Source organism: Gopherus flavomarginatus, chromosome 2 (assembly GCF_025201925.1).
Source record: "Gopherus flavomarginatus isolate rGopFla2 chromosome 2, rGopFla2.mat.asm, whole genome shotgun sequence".
In the NCBI taxonomy this organism is placed as follows: Eukaryota; Metazoa; Chordata; order Testudines; family Testudinidae; genus Gopherus; species Gopherus flavomarginatus.
The window spans coordinates 212,179,566-212,201,629 of record NC_066618.1 but is presented as its reverse complement, the minus strand read 5'-3'; the positions used below and the strand labels follow the sequence as shown (position 1 = coordinate 212,201,629).

The 22,064-nt window shown below is 44.6% G+C and overlaps 1 protein-coding gene across 3 annotated transcripts; it reads right to left on the bottom strand.

Moving 5' to 3' along the window:
• Positions 1 to 13,233: 13,233 nt before the first annotated feature.
• ZBTB14 (zinc finger and BTB domain containing 14) lies at positions 13,234 to 21,823 on the bottom strand. 3 transcript variants are annotated; one of them, XM_050942163.1, is made up of 3 exons: positions 21,568 to 21,823; positions 17,273 to 17,355; positions 13,234 to 16,792 (listed from the first exon to the last, which is right to left on the bottom strand). In XM_050942163.1, the coding sequence occupies exons 2-3, from the start codon at positions 17,273 to 17,275 to the stop codon at positions 15,449 to 15,451; spliced, it is 1,347 nt and encodes a 448-aa protein (XP_050798120.1). In that variant the 5' UTR covers positions 17,276 to 17,355; positions 21,568 to 21,823; the 3' UTR covers positions 13,234 to 15,448. The 3 variants fall into 3 exon arrangements, with proteins under 3 accessions (XP_050798120.1, XP_050798119.1, XP_050798121.1); XM_050942162.1 differs by lacking the exon at positions 21,568 to 21,823 and adding an exon at positions 20,897 to 21,085; XM_050942164.1 differs by lacking the exon at positions 21,568 to 21,823 and adding an exon at positions 20,905 to 21,085.
• Positions 21,824 to 22,064: the final 241 nt, after the last annotated feature.

Sequence of the window (22,064 nt, the reverse complement as noted above, 5' to 3'; positions counted from 1 at the left end):
CAGTAAAGAATCTTTTCTTTTAGACATGAAAGGGGTGGGGCTGATGGAACTCAGCCCCCAGTTGCTATGATGAGGTTGGTTACCAGCCATTCTGTACCATCTACCAGGAATGACCGGGAGTCATTCCTATTTTTACCCAGGCGCCCCCGGCCGACCTCAACTGAGGCCAGCCAGGAGCACTCACAGGATGATGAGGACAGCTATCAGTCCTTTTGTGCAGTACCATCTGCCACTGGGGAGGGGAAGGGAGAGGATGCTGCTATGCATTGCCGCAGCACTGCATCTACCAGCAGCATGCAGTAGACATAGGGTGACATTGAAAAAAGTCAAGAAATGTTTTTTTTCCCTTTTGTTTCACAGAGGAGGGAGGGGTGGTAAATTGATGGCATATACCCTGAACCACCTGGGAAAATGTTTTTGACCCTTCAGGCACTGGGAGCTCAGCCAAGAATGCAAATGTTTTTTGGAGACTGCGGGGACTGTGGGATAGCTGGAGTCCTCAGTACCCCCCCTCCCTCCATGAGCATCCATTTGATTCTTTGGCTTTCCGTTAGGCTTGTTACACAGCACTGTGCTGTGGCCTCTGTAGCATAGCCTGGAGATTTTTTCAAATGCTTTCTCATTTCGTCTTCTGTAACGGAGCTGTGATAGAACAGATTTGTCTCCCCATACAGTGATCAGATCCAGTATCTCCCGTACGGTCCATGCTGGAGCTCTTTTTGGATTTGGGACTGCATCACCACCCATGCTGATCAGAGCTCCACACTGGACAAACAGGAAATGAAATTCAAAAGTTCGCGGGGCTTTTCCTGTCTACCTGGCCAGTGCATTAGAGTTCGGATTGCTGTCCAGAGCGGTCACAATGGTGCACTGTGGGATACCGCCCGGAGGCCAATACTGTTGATTTGCGGCCACACTAACCTTAATCCTATATGGTAATATCGATTTCAGGGCAACTCCTCTCGTCGGGAAGGAGTACAGAAACCGGTTTAAAGAGCCCTTTATATCGATATAAAGGGCATCATTTAGGATATAGTTTACAGCAGTGGTGGACGGGTTCAGCATTAAATGGGTTTAACGCTGCTAAAATTGGTTTAAATGCATAGTGTAGACCAGGCCTAAGTTGTATCTCTTTGCTTCCTTTCAGGGTCGCACTCACAGCTCTCTCTTGCTTGCTCCTTCCAACACACAACCTGTAACCAATATCTTAGCCCCTGATTTGCAAACAGGGGAACCTCTTCTGATTTAGCTCTGCCCTGGCAATGAGCCACATGTGTCTGTAGTTATTTTTACTACATAAAGGGTCTTGATTATCCTTCTGTTGAGCCTATACAGGAACACTAGACATTAATGAGGTCTGTTGATTGTCTTTGGATCCAAGACCCATATCCTGCCAATGACAGCTATTTGCACTCATCTAAACACATATTGAATTATAACTTTTCTTTATGACTATAAAAACAGTAAACAAAACACCCCTTTGGCTTCAACTGGATTCCCCTTGAACGACTACGGAATCCAGGCCATTTAACAGAAAGAAGAATGCAACAGGAAGAAGAAATGCAACACAGTGGACAATACTATTCCATGACAGATGGGAAAGGAGCAAAATGGAATTTGTAAGAGAGAGAGAGCTTCTGGAAAATTCTCTTCACGGGTGTCCTTAGTCCTTTTAGGCTGCTTACCCAAAAGACAAGGTTCACAACAAAAAACAAATGAAACAGAATACCTACATTTTCAGACCCACTAGTCAGGGAGTGGAGAGTTGTTTCCGGTGCTCAAAGTGATCTGAAAAGAGTGTGTGTGTGCAAGAGCAGGTGTCTATCATCACTCCCACATCTGTCCTTCCTCCTGCCCAGCAATTAATTATGCTCCACAACCCCCAGATTAATTCTTCCCCCTTGTCAGTTCTGCCCTTCTCCCTACCCTCATCTCTGCTCCTCCTGGGGTACTTCAAACCTCTCTCCTAGGCCTGGGGGCTGCAGCAAAGTCTCCTCTCCCCCTTCTCAGGCTGCATGTTGCAACAAGACAGGGAAGGAGTGGAGTCATACTGAGCATTGGGCTATTTATCTTCTTCCTCCCCACTCCCTCCTGTAAGAAGGGAGGGTGAGGGGAGAGCTCTGCAGAAACCCTGATCAACATGTCTTCCCCAGGAGGTAGGCAAGTGGAGAAAGCAGCCAATTAAAGAAGGTCTCCCCTATATGATACTAAAGTTGTGCACCCCTTAGTGACCCAGCTCACTGATTAGAAATTTTATTTCCCAGGTCCGTGATCCATTTCCACCTGGCACACTTTAAGCACTACAGCAGCAGCCACACACCCTCTTTGCTGCCTTATATTTGCACCTATTAATTGGTTCCAGTTTCCCCAGCCTCTGCTCCCTGGAGCATGAGTAGAATATTCCTCTGGGTCCCAGGACCAAAGATTAGCTGTTTCATAACAGAAACTGGGAAATGGGAGAATCATAAGGAACATGTTTTGGGACCCATAGGTCCTGTACTGCCCAGAAGAGAAGTTGTTAATGGGAAACAGTCATATATTTATATGATGCAGTTGAAATATATGAATATAGACTGGATGTAGATTTAAGATACAGATTAGATTAAATTTAGCATTTAGATTTAGGATATAGTTTACAGCAGTGGTCTTCAAACTTTTTTTCTGCTAACCCAGATGAAAATTGTTGATGCCCATGACCCAAAGGAGCTGGGGATAAGGGGTTTGGGAGGGTCTCAGGATTGGGGCAGAGGGTTGGGGTGCAGAAGTGATGGCTGGGAATGAGAGGTTCAGGGTGTGGAAGGGGGCTCTGGACTAGGGTAGGGGGTTGGGGTGCAGGAGGAGGGTCAGGGCTCTGGGGTGGGGGGTAGGCTCTGGTGTGGCCCAAGATGAGGGATTTGGGGCGCAGGAAGGGGCTCCAGGTTTGGGGGGGGCTCAGGGCTGGGGCAGGGGATTGGGGCACAGGCTTACCTCAGGCAGCTCCCAGTCAGTGGTGCAGCAGGGGTGCTAAGGTAGGCTTCCTGCCTGTCCTAGTACTGCAGACCACGCTGTGCCCCGGAAGCAGCCAGCAGCAGGTCTGACTCCTAGGTGGAGGCGCACAAGCGGCTTCTTGCATCTCTCGCCTGCAGGCACCAGCCCCCAGCTCCCATTGGTGGGGAACCGGCCAATGGGAGTGGGGAGCCAGTGCTTGGGATGGGGGCAGTGTGTGGAGCCCCATGGTGCCCCCCCTCCCCCTGCCTAGGAGCCATACCTGCTTCCAGGGTGCAGCATGGTGTCAGAACAGGTAGGAACTAACCTGCCTTAGCTGAGCAGTACTGCCAATGGGACTTTTAACAGCCCAGTTGGTGGTGGTTGGTTGGTGGTGCTGATCAGTGCCTTCCATTCCACGGCCCAGTACAGGGTCTCGACCCCCAGTTTGAAAACCACTGGTTTACAGGTAGTAAAAACATGTCAATTGATTGTGGTAAACCATAGGTCCTCAGCATTAAGCATCCTCTAAGGTTGCCCACAACCAGATAATCTGTTTTTCAATACAACTTGTCCTGTCTAGAGGTACAAAGTTGTGTGTAAAATTGTGTCAGTTAAAATGAATAGCTAATATGTTTTAAAACACAACCATTTTTCCTAGTCTAGATGTGCCCTCTCACTATTTTAAGCAGCCTTTCAAGTCTCATATCCACTCCGTCACTCCTGTTTGACTTTGCTCCCTTGACCTTAAATACAATAAACAACAAACATGATTTGTTATTATACAAAATGAACCAAACAAGGTACATATAAAAAATAGCCTAATGGGCTAGATTTTTGAGTCTTCAAAGCAAACTTATACTATGTAAGCGGTGCTCCATAACCTTAAATCAACAGGAAATAGCCAATGGAGAACTTCCCCAGTGCCAGGAACTTTCTGCCAGAGGAAAGTTAGTGCAGGTGCTCCATCATGCCTGTGCCAGCTTCCCCATCAACTTGGGGCATAGAGAAAAGGAGAGCAGATTGGGGAGCTGGCATGTTGGAGTGGAGCTCAGCTATAACCAGGAATAAGGTCCCTGAGAGACCCTACAGCAGTGGTATAAGTCAGGGCTGTCCCTATGAAGCCCTAACTTGTCTTAGGGCAAGGAAGTCTTAAAAGAAGGAGCTGCAACTGGCTCCTTATGCCCGCCCCACTCTACTTGCTCTGACAGTGGAGAATGAAGGCCATTGTGCTTCTCATAATGCTTCTTCCTTTGCATTTACCATCCCTTGTTAACCTCTGTTTTATTTAAGGCCCCAATTATACAAATTGTTGTTCATGTGAGTAAATGTTACTCAAAAGAATAATCCGACTGATTCTGAGAATACAAGTAAATGCTATAAATGTTGACCTTGTATTTCAACCAACTGCTTTCAACCTATGCACATTAAACTTATGAATGAGCCAAGGAGGAATGATCCTTAGTAGTAATCAGATTGGAAGGTTGGTGATATAATATGTAGCCTGTACTACTGACTAGAGGTGGTTACTTTTTTTCAGTGGGAAAAAGAGTAAATGAATAATTTAATCTTTCTCATTTCATTTTGTCAAAGTAAAAATGTTTCATTTCAACTTTATTTTTTTCAATTAATATAATTTAGTTTTACATTAAGATATTTATTATATTTAATATATTTTATATAGTTTTGACATGAAACAAAATGTTTTACCTTACCAAAATGAAATGTTTTGCATTATCAAAACAAAATGTTTCTGAATAAAAATTTCCACAAGAAAGTTTGACTTTTGGTTCTGATTTGGAACAAAAACAAGTTTTGAACTGTCAAAGTTTCCTATGGAATGGAAATTCGGTTTTCTGACTACCTCTACTATTGACCTGTGACCATCACTCTGGAATTCTCTTTGAGGTTCTATCCAGAGAGGCCACACAGCATCAACTCCATGTTTTTGAAGGGAAGGCAGGACAGGGGTGTAACAATTGCATTGTGGTGCTAATCTTAGCTGTACCTTTTCAGGAACATGCATAGCACACCACCAGAATTTGGTCCACGTAGTTATTTCTTATGTCCTATTTTTTTCAAATATCGGTGCATAAAATTAGATACCCAAATACATATATAGGCACCTAAGCAAGGTGGCCTAATTTTCAGAGGTAAAAATCTCCCTGATTGAAATCAGTATGAGGTTTTGGAAGGCCAGAACCTCCAAAAATCAGACTTATTTTGATGCCTAAATATGAATGTGGATGCCCTTCTTTAAGCATTTGAAAATAAGCACCATTTCTATTCTTATAGAGCTCACCATGTGCCAGGCACTGTCCACACATGCAGGAAGCAGCAGTCTGTGTTCAATTGTATGTAGGGCTATGAATGTAGGGCTGGGGCAGGGAGTTGGAGTGCAGGAGTGTGCAGTGTGGAAGGGGTGCGGTGTGCAGGAAGTGGCTCAGGGCAAAGGCTTGGGGCAGAGAAGGGGTGCAAAGTGTACAAGAGGGCTCAGGGAAGGGGGCTGGGGTGCAGGAGGGGTAGAGATGTGGCAGGTGGCTCAGGACAGGGGGCTGGGGTGCAGGAGGGGTCTGGGGCAGAGGGTTGGGGTGCAGGAGGGGTAGAGATGTGGCAGGTGGCTCAGGACAGGGGGATGGGGTGCAGGAGAGGTGTGGGGTGCAGCAGGAGGTTGGGGTGCAGACAGGGTGCAGCAGAGGGCTCAGGGCAGGGAGCTGGGGTGCAGGAGCAGCCCAGCATGGCTTACCTGGAGTGGCTCTGGGGTGGCAGCAGCATGCACCAGGTCCAGGGCAGGCTCCATGCCTGCCCTAGCCCCATGCCGCTGCCGGAAGTGGCCGGCATCCCGGCCCTGCGGCCCCAGGGGGATGGGGAGCAGAGGGGCTCCATGCCCTGTCCTCGCCTGTGGGTACCTCCCCCAAAGCTCCCATTGGCCGTGGTTCCCCGTTCCTGGCCAATGGGAGCTGTAGGGGGTGGTGCGCACAGGCGAGGGCAGTGCACGGAGCCCTCTGCCCTCCCACTCCCAGAGGCCACAGGGATGTGGTGCCAGCCACTTCTGGGAGTGGCGCGAGACCCGTGGCGCCATGGGGGTGGCAATCCTGTGGGCCAGATCCAGCCCATGGGCCATAGTTTGTCCACCCCGTCCTAGCTTCATTGAAGTCAATGGAGGTAGGACAATTTACACCAGTTGCCCTCCACCTCTTAAGGGGTAAACGAAGATACAGGCAGGTTTACTTTCATTTACACTTCCTTCAGATCTTACCCATGTATATCAATTTAAAGTCCCTTACCCACTGCTAGACTAAACAGAAGTAGGTCTAACAGAGCCTGAATGTAAAAAACACAGGGCACATTTTCAAAACACCTCCAATTTGGGCACCTAAAAAGTAGCTAGATTTTCACCTGTGCTCAGCACTCAGTATCTCCCACAAGCAATTAGGAGCTGTTCTTTTGAAAACCTGGCATTTGATGTCAGTATAAGGTGCTCTTCTTTACACATTACAAATCACTCCTGAATTTGGCCCACTGTCTCTATATCTCAAATCTTTAACAAAGTTAACATTTTAAACTGAAAAAAATACAATACTCACCCAAAAATATCTGACTGAACATGCAATGACTCAATATTTTCTAAAGATTGTTTACAATCTGTGGACTTTTTGTGTGAGTGTGAGAATCCCTTTTGTTCCTTGTCTATATGTGATTTATTTTCAAAGGAACAGGTACAAAATTCTAAACACCAGAAAATAAGGCAAATATTTTTAAATGCCCTTAGAAGGAGTAGAATGATTTAACTTGAAAATGAATTACATTAATCCTGTTAAATCATCATCAGGCTAACATCTCTTAACATAACTTGGATCGGAGACAGAGCAGATTCCAAAGTTCAATCCAGAATTTATGGTTTGGTCTTTTGTTTTTCTAGTGTAGAATATATAATGTACTTTCTAATAGAAGAAGTAGTTAATAGTTTAGAATACTGGACAAGTAAGGCTCTAATATTCAATTTTTTTTTCATTCTAGCCTCTTCAAAATTGTTTAAAAATAACCAAATCTTTTAATAGCTGTTTTTCCTTAATAGGACTAGATGACATCTCAACATCCCTTCCAGCCTTACATTTCTATGATTCTGTATTCTTTTATCGAGAAGCCTGTAGGCTAGACCCTTAGCTGATGTAAATCAGCATAGTTCCATTGAAGCAACTTTGAAAATGTAGTCATTTTACAGGAGCTGAGGATATGGCTCATTATGTATAAAAGCCTTGATCCTTCAAATATTCATGCAGATGTTGAACCTTACACACGTGAGTAGTTGTAATAAAACCACAGACCTACTCCCATGCGTTTTCAGGATATAGGCCAAAAGCTTTCAGTTTTAGCTATCCTGCATATATAACAGACAGGCTTTGATCCCCAAAACACTTATGTGGTGGAGTAATTTTACATGTAGGACTAAATGTGAGAAAGTTATTCACCTTGTGCAGTAACATAGGTTCTTTGAGATGTATCCTCCTGTGGGTGCTCCACTTTAGGTGTTCGTGCACCCCTGCACTTGTACTCAGAGACTTTTGATAGCAGTGGCCGGTTGGGTCGCACATGTGTGGTCCCTGTCTCATGTGCTTCAGGCAGTTAACTGATGCTGTACGACCAACCCCCACTCTGCTCCTTCTCTACTGCAGAGACTGAATAAGAAACTCTGAAATAGAGGGGCGGAGGGAGGATAGTGGAGCACCCACAGGGACACATCTCGAAGAACCTATGTTACTGCACAGGGTCAGTTACTTTATCTCCTTCTTTGAGTGCTGTCCCTGTGGGTGCTCCACTTTAGATGACTTCCGGTGGAAGGAAGGGGCTTCAGAGTTGAAGTCATGACAGATGACGAACGAGGTATCAGATGTTGACTGTTGCTCTAATGATGGATATGAACAGTCTGGGTGATTTATGAAATGGCCTTGTTCTATGTAAAAAGCCAATGCCCGCTGTACATCAAGAGTGTGAAGTGTGGACTATGCGTTCCATCTGTGTGGGGTTTGGGATAGAATGTTAGTAGGTAAATTAGTTGGTTAAGGTGGAAAACTGAGACAACTTCTGGCAAAAACTTAGGGCGTGGTCTCAGGGATACTTTAAAGAAGGCCACGTATGGGGGATCTGCCATGAATGCCCCCAGTTCTCCTACACATCTGGTAGATGTAATTGCCATAAGGAATGTCACTTTCACGGAAAGGTGTAGTAATGAGCACTTTGCCCTGGGTTCAAATGGGGAACGGGTGAGGGCCTGAAGGACCAGGTTGAGGTCCCATTGTGCGTTGTTGTGAATACATGGTCTGGCGGTAGCACTGGGTTACATAATAATTCCTGTTTTTTCTTGGGTTTGGGTGTACAGATTCCCAAGGATCACAGTGTCACTCATGAGTCCTTGAGTGAATGGAGAGAGTCATCCGTCTTCTCTGTGAAGAGTTTGGCATCCTCAAATGGCAATCCTCAACTGTGGATTGCACCTCCTTAGGGAAGTCAGAGAGATGGAGCCATTAGTCCCTTCTAATCATGACAGCCATCGCCACTGATCTTGCAGATGTGTCCGCAGAATCAAGTGTGGCTTGCAGGGCTGTTTTGGAGATGAGTTATCCCTCTGATACAAGTGTTGTGAATTGTTCTCTCTTGTCCTCAGAAATAAAAATCAATCAAATCAGACATTTTTGTGTAGTTAATATAGTCATATTTCGCCAGTAATGCCTTGTAGTTGGCTATGGGGAGTTGTAGTGTAGCCAAGCAATAAGCCTTGCAGCCGAACAGATCAAGTCTTTTCCACTCTTTGTGTAGGGTGTGTTTTGGGCTGTTGTTGCCTACCATGTTCCTGGACTGTGTCCACCACTAGGGAATTGGGTACTGGATGTGAAAAGAAAAGAGGAACTCTGTGTCCTTGGCTGGTACATAAACTCTTGCAGGTTGGAGGAGCAGTTGCGGGGGTCTGCCAAATGGTTTTGACAGGGTGCATCAGTGCATCGTTCATGGGCAGAGTGATTCTGGACGAAGCAAAATGTCCACTAGTTTGTGTTGTGTCATTTGGACCTCCTCAAGGAAGATGTCCAGAGAGCTAGCTACCCTTTTAAATAGATCCTGGAATAGTCTGAAAACATCCCCGATATTAGGAGAGGAGGTGTGACAGTGTCATCTGTGGATAGTGGTGACAAGTAGGTAGATGGTGCCCCATTCCAGGATCGGGGGTTCTTCCTCCTCTTCCCCTGCTGCCATCGAAGGTCCAGGCACCGAAGTTGCAGGTGACTGTGTTCTGGATCTGGCTGTGGTGGTCAGTCCCTGTTGTGTGGGGTATGTCACCCACAGGCTCCAGTATGCCCACTGGTGTGAGGAAGGTATGGAGGGCGCCCAGGGCTGTCATACCACTGGAAATACTTGGGATCAGTGTAATATGTATCCTGAGGGGATCCTGAGTTAGTCAGCTCATGGTAGAGAGGTGATTGTGGAGGGAGATCTCCTTGTCCTTCCTCACTCTCATCCTCCTCACTCGAATAGGGAGGAGCAGATTGTATACAAGAGGAGAGGAGACTCGGTGCCGAGCGTGAGATGTTCGCATCCGTGCCGATGATAGGGGAGTCAGGGGCAGAGCTGACTAAGAGATCCTTTAGTCTTAGAAACTGCTGTGTTGCCTGTTTGATTGGACTCTGAGGCTATATCATTGTTGGTGCCAGGAGCTGCTGTTTATAAACTGAGTGCACTGAGTGTGCCTTTGAAGGAGTCGCCACCTGTCCCGGTACTGTGCCGCTGTGCGGATCACGGCTTTGGTATTGGCAGTGCGGAGACATGGGGTTTAGATTTCCCCTTAGTGCCTCTGTCAGATCCGGCTCTTTTAGAGTCCCTGGCTGGATGGTCCCACCGTCTGGGCTATCAGTGCTGACAATGCAGTCGGCGCTGGTGCTGTTTGTCCACTCGTGGAATGGCACTTCTTGGCCGATTCCTGTGTTGGGGACAGAGGTGCCTGCCTGTTTGACAGTTTTTTGGCAGGTTACTCAGATGCATGGGTTGAGGAGTTACCCGTCAGAAGCCATGGTTGGCAAAGTTTGACCAGGAGTGGTCAGAGACTTCTCCATAAGGAGCTTTAGCTGCAAATCTCTAGCCCTTCTTGTCCTGGCAGTGAGCTTGAGGCAGTGCTGGCACTTCTGAGCTATGTGTGTATCGCCAAGGCCGCAAACACACTGATTGTGTCCGTCTGAGACAGGTATAGCAAGCTTGCAGCTGAGACAGCATTTAAAGCCTGGGAAACTGGGCATTCCTGCCGGGGGGGCTTTCACCCTCAAAGCTGCTGTGTATGCAGAGGTTCAACTGAAACTTCTCAGACAGTTCAAAAGGAAAGTAAAAGTAAAAAGATTTTTTTTTTTAACTAGGTGACAGGGATAAAAGAAAAAGGGAACAATTTAACCAGGTGCTAACGATGAAACTAAATAACTGTTTTCTGAATAACTACTAAGTAGTGAGATGCTGCTGATTGCTCCAACTCATAGCCAAGAGCAGTAGAGAAAGTACTGAGTGGGGATTGGTCGCACAGCATCAGTTAACTGCCAGAAGCAGCCTGGGACCACGCATGTGCAACCGAACCAGGCACTGCTACCAAAAGTCTCTTGAGTACGAGCGCAGGGGTGAACGAACATCTAAAGTGGAGCACCCACAGGGACAGCACTCAAAGAAGAAGTGTAACTGTTTACAGAATCAGGTCCCTTTAGTGAGACTTTTTTTTTTTTTTTTTGGTATTCTGGTACCAAGGAAATAAATATTTTAGTTTAACAAGTTGTTTTTCTGTATCATGCACAATATTCTTGTATCTACAGTATCACTTTGTTATTTCAGATATTTTTATTAAGGCTGTCGATTAATTGCAGTTAACTTATGCAATTAATTCAAAAAAATTAATCACGATTAAAAATGTTAATCACAATTTCAATTGCACTGTCAAACAATAGAATCCCAATTAAATTGTATTAAATATTTTTGGATGTTTTTTCTACATTTTCAAATATATTGACTTCAATTACACCACGGAATACAAAGTGTACAGTGCTCACTTTATATTATTTTTATTACAAATATTTGCACTGCAAAACTAAATAGTATTTCAATTCACCTCATACAAATACAGTAGAGCAATCTCTTTATCGTGACAGTGCAACTTACAAATGTACATTTTTTTGTTACGTCACTCAAAACAGTGTAAAACTTCAGAGCCTACAAGTCCACTCAGTCCTACTTCTTGTTCGGCCAACTGCTAAGATTAACAAGTTTGTTTACATTTAAGGGAAATAATGCTGCACACTTCTTATTTACAACATCAACTGAAAGTGAGAACAGCCGTTCGCATGGCACTTTTGTAGCTGGCACTGCAAGGTATTTACATACCAGACATGCTAAACATTTGTTTGCCCCTTGATGCTTTGGCTACCATTCCAGAGGATGATTCCATGCTAGTGACACTTGTTTTTTTTTAAAAAAAGCATTTATTAAATTTCTGAATGAACTCCTTGGGGGAGAATTGTATGTCTTCTGCTCTGTTTAACCCGCATTCTGCCATATATTACATGTTATAGCAGTCTCTGATGATAACCCAGCACACATCGTTCATTTTAAGAATAGTTTCATTGAAGATCTGACAAAACACAAAGAAGGTATCAATGTGAGATTTCTAAGGATAGATACAGCACTTGACCCAAGGTTTAAGAATCTGAAGTGCCTTCCAAAACCTGAGAGAGACGAGGTGAGCATGCTTTCAGATGTCTTAAAAGAGTAACACTCTAATGTGGAAACTACAGAACCCTAACCACCAAAAAAGAAAATCATTTTTTTGCTGATGGCATATGACTCAGATAATGAAAATGAACATGTGTTAGTCCGCACTTTTTGAATCATTATTGAGCATTATGGACACAAGTCTTCTGGAATAGTGGTTGAAGCATGAAGGAACATATGAATCTCCAGTGCATCTGGCATGTAAATATCTTGCAATGCCGGCTATGACAGTGCCATGCGAATGCCCATTCTCACTTTCAGGTGACACTGTAAACAAGAAGCGGGCATTATCTCCTGCAAAGGTAAACAAACTCGTTTGTCTGAGTAATTGGCTGAATGAGAAGTCGGACTGAGTGGACTTGCAGGCTCTAAAGTTTTACATTGTTTTATTTTTGAATGCAGTTTTTTTGTACATAATTCTACATTTGTAACTTCAACTTTCATGATAAAGAGATTGCCCTATAGTACTTACGATGGAGGAATTAAACAATACAATTTCTTTTGTTTTTTACAGGGGAAATATTTGTAATAAAAAATAAATATAAAGTAGCACTGTACATTTTGTATTCTGTGTTGTAATGGTAATCAATATATTTGAAAATGTAGAAAACATCCAAAATATTTAAATAAATGGTATTCTATGTTTAACAGTGCAATTAATTGTATGATTAATCACGATTAATTTTTGTAATCGCATGTTCTTGAAGAACTTCATCCCTACTATTCTCTGGAATATATAGTGATTCTAGAAATTGTAGAGTGTAGGTAACTAAAATTTAGCAGAAAGCCTATGACCCAATTTTGCAGTCCGAGCACTAGTCCCATTGCTTTCAATGGATGTACTGCTGTGACTGAGGGACTGCAGGATTGAGTCCCAAATTACGTATTTATGCAACTGTACAAATCATTGGGAACAAAAAGGCTTTGTCCCATTTAAATTGTAATTATTACAGTATGTATACTGTTTATTTTTTTCAACTGCGATGCCTGATCATATTTTGAAATTATACCAAAACAAAGAATATATGGGGGGAAATATTGCAGCTATTTTTAAAAAAGACTGAAAATAAAGTTTAAAACATTTTTATCTCACTATAGCTATTAAATTCTTGAAAACCTGAAACAAATCTATCCTCATTCCTTAATGGTGTATGCATTAGCTAATTATTTTATGGTGTTTTACAAGTGGTGAACTGTGTTGTAAAACCAAACAAGATTAAAACTTTGCAAGCACCAGGGAAGAAAGGTGCAGCTCAAATTCTGATTCTACCATCTTTATCTATGCTTACATATAACAAACCGTAAAATACTTTTACACTATTAATTTAGTGTCTTCCTTTGTGGGAAGCTATAAATGAAATGAGTACTTACTATTTGACATTGCACAAATATAAAATGGATAGCTGGTTTACAAACTAAAACCACTAAATGTAAAAAGAAGAAACATTTAAAAAAATATATAGGACAAAGTCCGAAATATACATATTCTAAAATATTCAATTCATGTTTTATTTACAAAACAATTTTCAAACTATTGTTGGTATTTTAATATAATTGCTAAAACTGTTGATTATATGAAAGATACACAATGGAGTTGTAACAAAAATGATCAGTTACAAAAATGTTATTTTCAATTTCTATTTAGAAATGCAAGAGGTGATTTACCACACAATAATTTATAAATACTTGTCTGACAACTTTTATATGTCATGGGTCTCTTAAGTGACCAATTTATTCCAACCTGATGTGCAAAGAGTGCATTTTGTCCATTTATAGTTGAAATATAACATTGATAATAATTATATTATTTACACTTAAAATAAAGAAGTGTTCATGTTCCTTAGGATCATTTTAACAATTAATATTGTGAAGTTGTGACTCCCTATTTCCATGTCCAGGAGACAGCTCAGTCTGTAGTATTTTAAAAGTTTTGTTGAGACTGTGGTAAGTTAAGGAACAATTAACAACCCCTTCCTGCCCCCCAACCCCTCCCAAAAAAACCCAAAAACAAAACAAACAAAACCTTGCCTGAATGATTTCAAAAATAGATTTCACAGATTCTGAGGCAATGATAGTTGGAAACGCTGGCCAAGATCATCCTTTCCTGTGGGAGATTTCTCAGAGGGTAAACGTTCTCACACAGATTCCCCTATAGAGATCTTTCTACACACAATCCTATTGGGAGGTGCCCCCCTAAAAGGCCATGGAACCTACCCTTAAAGTCGCAGGCAGCGATCTGCAGGGCGCCTGGTACCATATCCCTCCCCTCAGCAGCACAGCTAGTTCCACTGAGGTGTATTTCTACAGACATCCCTTCATAGAAGCGCCAAGTTTCTAATCTGCTGGGGAGTGCTCGACCCCGGCTCGGGCCAGGCCCTGACCCCACTCCACCCCTTCCCCCAATGCCCCACCTCCATCTTGCTTCTTCCCAACCTGCCTCTTCCCCGCCCAGTTCTGCCCCCTCCTCCGAAAGCGCTGCACCCTCACTCCTCCCTGCTCACCCCCAGCGCCTCCTGATCCTGCGAAACAGCTGATCCACAGCAGATGTTGGGAGGGACAGGGAGGCGCTGATTGGTGGGGCCTGTCGGCAGGTAGGAGATACTGGGGAGAGTCAGGGGGGCTGACAGGGGGCTGCCGGTGGGTGCTCAGCACCCACCATTTTTTTCCTAAGGGTACTCCAGCCCGGAGCACCCATGGAGTCTGTGTCTGTGCATCTCTTTGCCTTGGCTGTCCTAGGGAGAGTGAGGGGGAAGCTACATGACAAAGACAATACAGCCTCAGATTGCATTACCTTTGATCAATTTTCATGGGGCCAGATTTAGAACAATATATCTGTCTACACATTTTGCCCACTTTCCTTCCCTCCCACCTCCAGTCCATCTCCTGTATACTGCATGAAAAGGCCTCTGAAGAGTATGTCGAAGCAACTGAGCCCTACTCCTTTCTACACAGAAAGGGTATATGAGTGCTGTGTTCTCTCCATTTGTTGATCCAGGAGACACATCTAGGCTTATATGAATGTGGAAAGTCTAACCTTTAGAAGAGCAAGTATTGTATGCACCAGCTCACTAGCTAGATTAAAGAGAGGAATTTAAGGGGATGGACAAAGAAGCAGGATAACTCTGCTTGACCAACTACCCAAAATTAGCTGCACTAATAGCTAATAAGTACAGTGAATGAGGAAAAAGGAAATAAAAATGTCAGGATTCCAACAGGTGAATTTTTATGGGTTCTAGGTGTACTATATACTTCTTGCATAACTACACCCAAAAATCTTTTAAAAGAATATTTTGTTCCCATACTTATAACTTTTTCTACAAATTTCAATTTTGTTAGACATAATGTACCTCATTGGTTTTACTAATGTGTACAAAGGACAAGTATGCAGAGGTTGTACTAAAACATCAAATAGTGATTTCCTCATTTTGTTTATAAAGGATTCAGTCATTTTCTGAAATTAAAACATGTTAGTGCTAATAACAAAATTATTTTTATATTCTAAGAATACATATCTTTGAAGTATTTTAAAACACCTAGCCAAGCACTGCTATATGCTCCTATGCAGTGTTCAATCCCTCTAAAAATATTTTATCCTGAAAAGATAATGATCAGTCTAAACATGTTTCAACATTTAAATTTTTGTTCAATTTAATTTCTTAAGTTACTTCTTGGATAAAGTTTTCTGCTTTTGTCTTTAACTACAAGCTATAGTTTCAAGTTGCTGCTCTGCTTCAGCTGCCATGGCTGCCGCCTGTAACTGTTCTGTTTCACTCTGGATGGCGTTGGCTGTAGTAATTTGTTTCCTTTCACTGTGCATATTGTTCTCATGCCTTTTTAAATCAGATGCTTTAGCAAATGCTTTAGTGCAAGAGCTGCAGACAAAAGGTTTTTCCCCTCGGTGTCTTCTTTCATGATCTTTTAGATGGGACTTGTGCTTGAAAGCTTTATCACACATATGGCATGCAAACGGCCTTTCATTACTATGGACTCTTTCATGCTTTTTCAGATCTGGAGCTCGAATAAAAGACTTTCCGCACACCTCACAGCTATAAGGCTTGTAACCTGTATGGATTTTCAGGTGCTCTTTCAAGTGAGCCTGTGTGGTAAACCCTTTAGTGCACATTTCACAAACAAATGGTCTATCAGCAGTATGGAGCTTTTCATGTTTTCTCAATCGTGCTTCATCAGTAAATGTCTTACCGCATGCTTGGCATGCAATTTGTTCCCTGTGACCATAAAGCAAATACTCAAACTTCATGTCAGCAGCAGCTGTTGTCCATCCTGGCGTCTGTTCGTCTTTCACTTCGCTTATGCCATCATTAAATGTTAGAGCTTGAGGGGTTTGAGATCCTAAGTCTTTTGATTCAGTTGCTTCCATGGGCTCCACTTCTTGACCATAGCAGTTTACTTTTCGAACCTCTTCACTCCCCAACTCTTTTAGAATTGCTTCTTGAACTCTTAGTGTATTAGTAGGGGATTTCCCATCTTCCTGACTTGGAGGAGTTCCTTCTACTGTTACATCTGATGGGCTATCATCATGATCTCCAATTTCCTCAACCTCATCATCTTGGTTATCATTCGATTCTCCAATAGAACGATTTATTTTCAGACAATACTTACTCTTGGACTGGGCGTTTTCTTCGGGACTAGATACATCACGTTTCTGAGAACAAAGTTTATCCAAAAACCTAATACCAAGAATCTGACCTGATGACATCATCAAATTTACATCTTCCTTCTTAACTGAAATCTTTGCAGTATACATATAATTTAGAACCTCTTCAAATATATCAGAACGAAGGAAATCTATCTCTATTACTGATGAGCTATCAACCTCCAGTTTCTTGAAAAGCTTTTTGAAGTAGGTACTGCATGCAGCAAGCACACACCGGTGCGCTCTGAATTTCACATCTTCTACCACAATAGCTATGTCACAAAATTCTCCTTCCAGACGTTGTTCATTTAATGTTTTCAGAAACACAGTTTTGTGATCATCATCATTATATTTAATGCTTTCAGACATACTGATGAAAAACTCCTGTAGAGAAAGAGAGAGGAAAAAAGTCTTGACTTTTTACTAAAACACTAACTCATTAAGATATGATTCTAAGTGTCATCTACAAAATCAAAAATAAGTATTATCCAATGAAAACATTAGCTTAATTTGATCAGAACACATCCTCCAGACTGTAAAAAAGATTAATGTTAAGTCTCATTTAAAATTATTACATATGCAAAGGTTTTTCACCTAGTACCATGTATATACTTTGAAAAAAAATGCTATTTTTTCAATGAGCAATTTTATTTGTAAGGCAATATAAATTAACTCACATATTTACATTAAATCTGCTTTTGTAATTCTAACTAGCATATTTAAATTTGAATATTTTTTATAACAAAAAGAAATGTCAATAAGTATTTACACAATTTAAACATATAAGCTCTAGAAACATACATAAAATAACCATTTACCATTGTAATCCAAACTAAATACAAAATATAAAAGGTTAAGCCGTACCATGAACAATGCAGGAAATTTTCTTAATAATCGATCACTAAACTTTTGACAGAAGACTAATCCTTATTATGGGCACCCTGAACCTGAAACAAAGAACATCGGAGAAGGTAAGAACAGAGAATTATACACTATCTTAATCTGTTTCTCAAATTAAATAACATTTTCAGCAATATTAAAAGCTATTCAGGAAATGAAGAGTCTATTCTCACATTTTCAAGCAGTTAAAAACTATACAACTTGTTCTGTTAATTTCATTTAAATTTTACTTTAAGTTTTGACTAATTTTATAGCTAACAGTATTTGATCTATGAATTGTATAGGTGATTAGGAAATAGCTATAAAAATACACCACAGCTGCAGAATTGTGCGCTAATGGCACAATGAATCCACAGCCCCAAGTTAGGGGCCTAGCCTCCCCATACAATTAATAGATTCCAAAGCCAGAAGGAATCATTGTAATCATCTAGTCTGCCCTCAAGTATAACACAGGCCATATAATGTCCCCAAAATAATTCCTAGAGTGTATCTTTTAGTATTTAAAAATTACCAGTGACGGAGAATCCACCACAACCCTTGGTACATTGTTCTTATGGTTAATTGCCCTCACTGTCAAAAATTTACAACTTATTTCTAGTCATAATTTGTCTAGCTTCAACTTCCAGCCATTGGATTGTGTTGTACTTTTTCTGCTAGATTGAATAAATGTATTATATAGTTGTCCCCAATGTAGGTTCTTACATACAGTAGCGCTGAAACAAATTTTATAGTGGGGGTGCTGAAAGCCACTGAACAAAACTTTAAACCCTGTATCTGATGGAAACCACTTCAAGCCAGGGAGTGCTGGCACACACACCCCAGCACCTCTGGTTCCAGCACCCCTGCTTACAGACTGTAATCAAGTTATCCCTTAGCCTTCTCTTTGTTAAATTTAACAGATTACGCTCCTATCATTAGAAAGCATGTTTTCTAATCCTTTAATAATTCTTGTGGATCTTCTCTGAACCCTTTCCAATTTATCAACATCCTTCTTGAATTGTAGACACCAGCAGCAGTTGCACCAGTGTCAAATACAGAGGTAAAATATCTATCTATTCCTACTTGGGGTTCCTGTTTATGCAGCCAAGGATTGCAATAGCCTCCTTTTGGCCACAGCATCAAACTGGGAGCTCATGTTCATCTCTTATCCACCATGATCCCCAAATCTTTTTCAGATTCACTGTTTCCCAGGATAAAGTCCCCCATCCTGAAAGTATGACCTACATTCTTTGTTTCTAAATGTACACATTTACATTTAACCATATTTAAAAAAAAAAAAAAACATACTGTTTGCCTCAGGATTCATGGGAAGAATTAGGTGCCAAACCTCTGGACTAAAATTATAATGGGGACAGTGTCACCACCTCCATCTCCTCTGTTTTGTGGGGGGTTAGGCATGCTTTGACAACATCTACTCCTACTGGATTGGGAACTGCAGGTAATATAAGCAAGGGAACACCTAGTTTGAGGATCATAGACTTATAGACTTTAAGGTCAGAAGGGACCGTTATGATCATCTAGTCTGACCTCCTGCACAATGCAGGCCACAGAATCTCATCCACTAACTCCTGTAACAAACCCCTAACCTATGTCTGAGTTACTGAAGCCCTCAAATTGTGGTTTGAAGACCTCAAGCTGCAGAGAATCCTCCAGCAAGTGACCCATGCCCCATGCTGCAGAGGAAGGCGAAAAACCTTCAGGGCCTCTGCCAATCTGCCCTGGAGGAAAATTCCTTCTCGACCCCAAATATGGCGATCAGTTAAACCCTGAGCATGTGGGCAAGACTCACCAGCCAGCACCCAGGAAAGAATTCTCTGTAGTAACTCAGATCCCACCCCATCTAACATCACATCACAGACCACTGGGCATACTTACCTGCTGATAATCAAAGATCAGTTGCCAAATTAATTGCCAAAATTAGGCTATCCCATCCTGCTGGGGCTTAGGCATGAGATGGTCTGAGTGCCTAGACTGGGGCAGGCAAACTTTTTGGCCTGAGGGCCACATCGGGTTTCCAAAATTGTAGGGAGGGCTGGTGAGGGGAGGCTGTGCCTCCCTAAACAGCCAGGCGTGGCCCGGTATCTGACCCCCCCGCTTCTCATCCCGACAGGATGCCTGGGACTTCTGCTCCATCCAACCCCCTCATTCCCTGATGGCCCCCCTGGGACCTCTGCCCCATAGACTCCCCTGCTCCCTGTCCGCCCCTGAAACACCCACCCCGACTGTCCCCCACCGCCCCACCCAACCCCCCCCTCTTTCCTTACTGTCCCGTTCTCCGCCCTCTGTGCTGCCTAGCCGCACGGAACATTGCACCAGTGGCGCAGTGAGCTGACGCTGTGGGGCAGGGGGAACAGCAGGGGAGGGGGCGGGGGCTAGCCTCCCGTGCCAGGAGCTCAGGGGCCAGGCAGGAGGGTTCCATGTGGCCCACGGGCCGTAGTTTGCCCACCTCTGGCCTAGACTGAGGCATGCTCACTGGCAGAAACTTCGGCACCCAGGGGACTTTAACAATAGAAATTTAGATGCCTTGGGAGTTTTGGTACCTACAGAGAGTTACATGGCAGCTGAGTGGCATTTCTGAGGTTCTCAGTGGCACCTCAATGTTGGCCTTAGGAGCCTAAGTCCTTTTATAGATCAGGATTCCCCTCCTCCCAACTAACGATATACTAAAATAATCAGGTATGAGAGGCGTACAGAACAATTTCAATGTATAAAAGTAAACAAGAACAACTTTAAAAACTATGGGACTAGGAACTAACTTTTTTACAAATAGTAAAGAGTCCCTGTTAATGGTCAATAGCATGTCTTGTCTATTTTTGTATAAACAAAACACTGATTTAAAATGTATGAGTTTTTCTGTTGTCCCACTGATAAGCATCTTTTCAACCTAACAGATTGTTATGGGAAAACTGAAATAGTGTATACATAACACATTGTCAAATCTCTAAGTACCTACCTAGGGAAAAAATACTGAGGGGGCTCTTCAATCTAGCAAAGAAAGGTATAACCTGAGCCAGTGGCTGCAAGCTGAAGCTAGAGAAATTCAGACAGGAAATAAGGCATGTATTTTCAACAATGATGGTCATGAGGGATGCATCACCAGCAATTTTCAAATCAAGATTGGATGTTTTCCTAAAAGATATGCTCTAAGAATTATTTTTAGGGACGTTCTCTAGCCTGTGTTTTACAGGAGATCAAACTAGATGATCACAATGGTCCCTTTTGGCTTTGGAAACTATTACTCAATATAAATGCACAGGTGCATACACACTGAAAATAGAAAATTTGCTAGCTTCTTTCAATGCTTGTGATTTTACAGCATGCACTGTGGTGCCTACTATGGAGCTGGTGTGCAGCATGAGGCAACTGTGTAAAATTCCACTTAAATAAGCGTCACTTTTTTTAAAAACAGGCAAGTAAAATAATGTTTTGTTTTCCCCTTGTTAAAGAGCCGCCCCGCCCCACTGAGGCAAGGGTGTGTTTTTGTTCTCTGGTGTACACACAGCACCCAGCGCTAAGGCGTCCCGGTCACTGGCCCTAACGTCAATCAACAACAAAGCTGCATGAAGCCATGTGGTGTTTCTCGCTCACCAAGTCACCTGGGTTTAGGCAGCGGCGCGCGCCTAACTGCAGCGAACACGCGAGTGAGGGGCCGAGCCAGGCGGGCGCCCACGGGCCTGGGTGTCCCTGGCCCAGCGCGTGCGCCCGAAGCCAGCTGCGCGAGCGTCCCCGGGGCCGCGGCAGAGGCCAAGTGCGCGGGCCATGGCGGTGCGCGGCGCCAGGCTGGCTCTGCTCCTCGCTGCGGGCTGTCAGGGGCCGGAGTCCGGCTCCTTCTCCAGAGCGAGCCTCGCAGCGCCAGCCCGGGCCCGTCCGCGCCGCCTCTCGGGGCTGCGCCGGCGACAGGCGGAGGCGGGATCCCCCGCGCGGTGCCCGCGCAGCGCCCGCCCCCTCCCGCCCGCAGAGCGGCGGCTGCCCCGCGGGGCCGGGCCGGGCCGGGGCGCGCAGGCGGCGGCCCCGCTCCCCTTTGTTGCTGTGGGGCTCGGGGCTGGCGCGCGGCGGCGGCGTCTCCTGGCGCGCGGCGGGAAGGACGGAGTGGGGGAAGCAGCGGCGCGCGGCGGCGGCTGCTGCGGCTGGCGGCGGCGGGCGCGTCTGTGGCGTCTCCATGTCCTCGGCGCGAGCCGGCCAGGCTGACGGGCAGCAGCCTCAGCGGCGAGAGCGCGCGCAGCGGCCCCGCCGTGTGTCTGCCGGGGAGCCGCGCTTACCTGCTGCCGCCGCCGCCGCACTCAGTGCCGCAGTTCGCGGGGACGCTGCTGCTGGGGGACGGGGGCTTTTGGGGGGGGGTCTGCGCGCGTCTCTCAGCCCGTCGCCGCCGCCTCCTGCACGAGCATCCAGTGCGCGCACGCGCCTGGGTACGTGCATGCGCGGTGCGGGCAGGGCGCGCCTGCCGAGTGGGGGCAGGGGGACTTGCTCATTCTCGCGGGCGGGTTCCCCCTCCCTCTCGGGCCGCGCTGTGCGAGACGGGGGGTTGGCGCTCGCGCGCCGCGGTGACTGCAAGGCTCGCGCGGCCGTGAGGCGGTGACGTCATCCAGAAGCGGGCGCCAAAAGAAGGAGCCGTTTTCTCGGGAACCCGCCCAGCCGCGCTTGCGTGCGCGAGCTTAGTGCCCGCCTCACGGAGCCGTCCGGCTGCGCGGCAGGGAGCTGGATGGGCTGCCCTGCTTCAGGCCAGCGGGTTAACGGTCGCCGCGCGGCCCGGCAGGGG